General features: G+C 24.8%; 2 protein-coding genes across 2 annotated transcripts; both read right to left on the minus strand.

Annotated features, from left to right (window-relative positions):
* Positions 1–268, minus strand: EIN_350890 (hypothetical protein; the record flags this gene model as incomplete). The annotated part of the gene is made up of 1 exon (XM_004258697.1): positions 1–268. A coding segment is annotated over one exon (268 nt), but the record flags the coding sequence as incomplete, so codon positions are not given.
* Positions 269–358: 90 nt separating this feature from the next.
* Positions 359–856, minus strand: EIN_350900 (hypothetical protein; the record flags this gene model as incomplete). The annotated part of the gene is made up of 1 exon (XM_004258698.1): positions 359–856. The coding sequence occupies one exon, from the start codon at positions 854–856 to the stop codon at positions 359–361; it is 498 nt and encodes a 165-aa protein (XP_004258746.1).
* Positions 857–3684: the final 2828 nt, after the last annotated feature.

The following is a 3684-nucleotide window of genomic DNA, read 5'->3' on the forward strand; positions in this document are numbered from 1 at the left end:
AACACACACTTGCTGGGATTTTGATCACTTCAAGTTGTCTACAATTTTTAAATGCACATGCTTGAATGTGTTGTAAATTATCAGGAAGTTTTACATTTGTCAAATTTTTGCAAAAAATAAATGTTGCACTTGATATAATTTTTATATTTGGTGAGATTTGAATGTCTCTCAATTTCTCACAATATCTAAAAGCCTCATATCCTATCGAGTAAATTGATGAAGGCATATCAAATGTTTCAAATCCACATTTTTCAAAGGCGTTTTCCATTATTTTTGTTATTGAAGACGGAATATGTATCGATGTTAACGATATACAACCACCGAAACAGTTTGTTGGTATTATTTTAAGACCTTCAGATTAAGTAACACTTTCAAGTTCATCATAATCACTAAAAGCGCATTTTTCAAGGTTTGTGATATGAATTGGAACTTTAAAAGTGTCAAAATAAAAAGAGTTAAAAACACGAGAGCCATAACTTCTAATGTTTGTGTTTTCCATTAGTTGAATCAATTCGTCTTCTTCTGTAATTTTATCAGTGTCCTTTACAGAAACGTAAAGGTTTTTAAATGTGATATTAGGGTCTTTTAAATGACTATTTGCATACCAATTATCAACTTTGTACAACACAACAACGCGTTTTATTTCTGGCAATTTGACATCTTTCTCGTTATATAAATACTGAGTTTCTATATTTGGAAATAATTTAGTTGAAGTTATTGGTATGGGGTTGTATCTAAATCTGTCTAAAATACACGAAAATTTCTTGCATACAAGAATCATATTTATAAAATCATCTGCAAAGAAAAAGTGTTGAGCAACAATTTGTAAATGAAATGGATCTAACTTTTTGATCATTGTATATTATTTTGAGTTGTATTTGTTTATATAAATATTTATATTTTGTAACTTACTAAACTTATCATTTTATATGGTTTAAAATAGTTTAAAAATCAAATATTCTTCTGTAAAATTTTTTGTATTTTTTACATATGTTAAAATATTTTTATTAAAGATTTTAAATTAACATAATCAAAATATCAATAAACAATCTTTTTAAAATTTTAATAGTAAAATTACAAAAAACAACCAAATATATTATATTACAGATAGCGGAAAAACCAGTGACTAGATAAATTTTAGTTATTGAATATTAAGCGGATTATATACAACAAAACGGGCAAAGATATAAGTAAATGTATAATTTTCTTGTTATTCAGTATTAAAAACGGTTATTTTTCGGGATAAAAAAAATGAATATGTTGTATAAAGTATGAATGAACAACTATTTTATGTGAGTCATAATAGTAAATTTATTATTATTAATTTGTCAAAATATTATTCTTTTGTTCAACCTTGTTTGACTTCAACACAACCATTTAATTAACCCATTTATTCGAGTTTTCAAAAAACCCATTGTAGTCTTTTCTATTCACTCGGTTAATTTGATGAGTCATTTTTCGTTCAGTATTAAAAGTGACTCGTGCAGTTCATTTAAATTTAATTAAAAATAAATTAATTGCTTGAATGTTAGACATCCAGTAAATTATTGACAACTAAAAAAGTATTTAACAACAGAAGATAAATCAATACCAAGAACTAATGTTAAATTGACTCAGCTGGGTATTAACAATGTAGACAACTCATATTGATTAATTAAAAGTTATAAATTTTATAGTTTTTTATATCTTATTTAAAAAAAGTGTGTTTATTAATAAATAGTATTTCAAAACTCCGTACCGTTTCCATAATTTATATAAACCCTTTGTCCTAATTTCACGTTATTTACTGTTTTTTATTTGTTTTATTTTTTATTTTCCTTTTTGCTGAAACAACAACGGTACACAGTTTAAAACCCTTAAAAATCAATACAGTTTCAATTATTGAACAAAAAATCAGGAAATCACCCTAAATTTGTGTAAATCTTTCCCGATTTTCCAGGTTCGTTATTTGGTTAGTGATCCATTTCGTAACTAAACATGAGTATAATTGTACGTTTCAAACAAACATAAGATAAACGACAATATAAGAATAAACAAACGATGTGATGAAGGACATTATTGCATTAAATAATGCAACACTTTAACTAATAATAAGTTTTTGTTTATTTCAACATTAAAAAATGGCCATCGATAACATAAAACAAACATTTGAACAATCAAGGTTATTAATCAAAAGAGTCTAAAATAAAATAAACAGTTCAAAAAAACTTTCAATTGTATAGTTTTAACCGATTTATTTTCTCTCAATGCTTGTTTTACTCATTGGTACTTTTCATTTTTATCCAAAACACCACTAGGTGATTCTGTAAAAACTGACATCGAATTATAAAGTTGTGTTTACGTTTTTCGGCAAAAAATGTGTTGTGGTAATCAAAATTTTGATCCCAAGTTTGTTTTTTTATATTTTTAAGTGATTTTTGATGAAAAATTTATTTGTCAAGTAAAAATAAAAAAAATCAAGTTTGTTATTTTGTTTTTTTGAGTAAATATTTGAACCAAAAAATGAGGGTTAAGCAAAGAATAAATAATTTAGGAATAATAAGTCCAATAAATTGGGGTGTCCAATGTACAGAGTTTTGAAAAACAGTTTATCAATTTCCAAATTTGTCATAAAAATTGAATATTTTTATCATAATATTTAACTTAAAACAAATTACTCAATTTGATACCAACTCGAAAACGACTAAGTAAATAACACAAAGTGTTTTTGTTGTAACTTTTAGTTTTGTATAATCAGCGGAGTCTTTTTCTTCATCAAAGACTCGATCAGTAAATACTGTTTTGATTTTTTAAAAAATAATCAGAAAAATGTTATTCGAAAAATTATTTTTATTTATCAAGTTCGGCAAAATTATTTGTTTTGTTTTATTTTATTAAAAATTGGAAAAAACATACAAAAAATAAACGTATTAATATTATAATTAAACGATTATTAAGTTTATGACGATTAAAAATAAAAAACCTTTAAATTTGATTATTTTGTGTTAGATAAATCGTTGTAATTCAATTTTTGTTGCTTTCTATGTGATAAGATAAACAATGTAAACAGTACGCCAATAATAATCACAGCAACTATGAACAAGACCCCAAGCACAGCAACGCCCGTTGAAAGTAAAATAATTTGAGTTTTCTTTTTATCATCTTCATTCGCAATTTCAATCTCCATTGGTTGTTTCACAAACCCCATTTTCAACCCAATACAGGCATTTCCTTTATACAAATCGACTTTTTGTTTGTTGACAGTGAAGTTCTCAAAATAGCAATCGGAGAAGTAAAAGCATGGGTCGGCACAATTCTGGTTTTCAAAATTAACAAGAAAAAAACAAAATTTGTGGCAATTTAATTGAAAAAATACCATTATTTTTATGAAAAAATATTTTTTTTGATAACTGAGCAAATAATCGGGTTATGAAAAACATTGATAAATATTTGAAAGACTTTCTATTTTTTTAAAAAATGTGTGTTATTTAAAGGCTAAACAAAATACAAAATGTTTATATTTTAATTGTGTTTTATACTTGTTTTCGTTTTTTGGTCACGAGTAAATTGCTTAAAAAACAATATGGGTGCAAACTCAAATTATAGTAAACATAATCTATACAAAGTTAATTAAACAAATAATAACAATAAATAATAAAATATAATTAATAAAAAAAACAATTTAAATTATTATATTAATAAAGG

This window comes from Entamoeba invadens (genome assembly GCF_000330505.1).
Source record: "Entamoeba invadens IP1 unplaced genomic scaffold scaff_1105074726389, whole genome shotgun sequence".
Classification (NCBI taxonomy): domain Eukaryota; phylum Evosea; order Mastigamoebida; family Endamoebidae; genus Entamoeba; species Entamoeba invadens.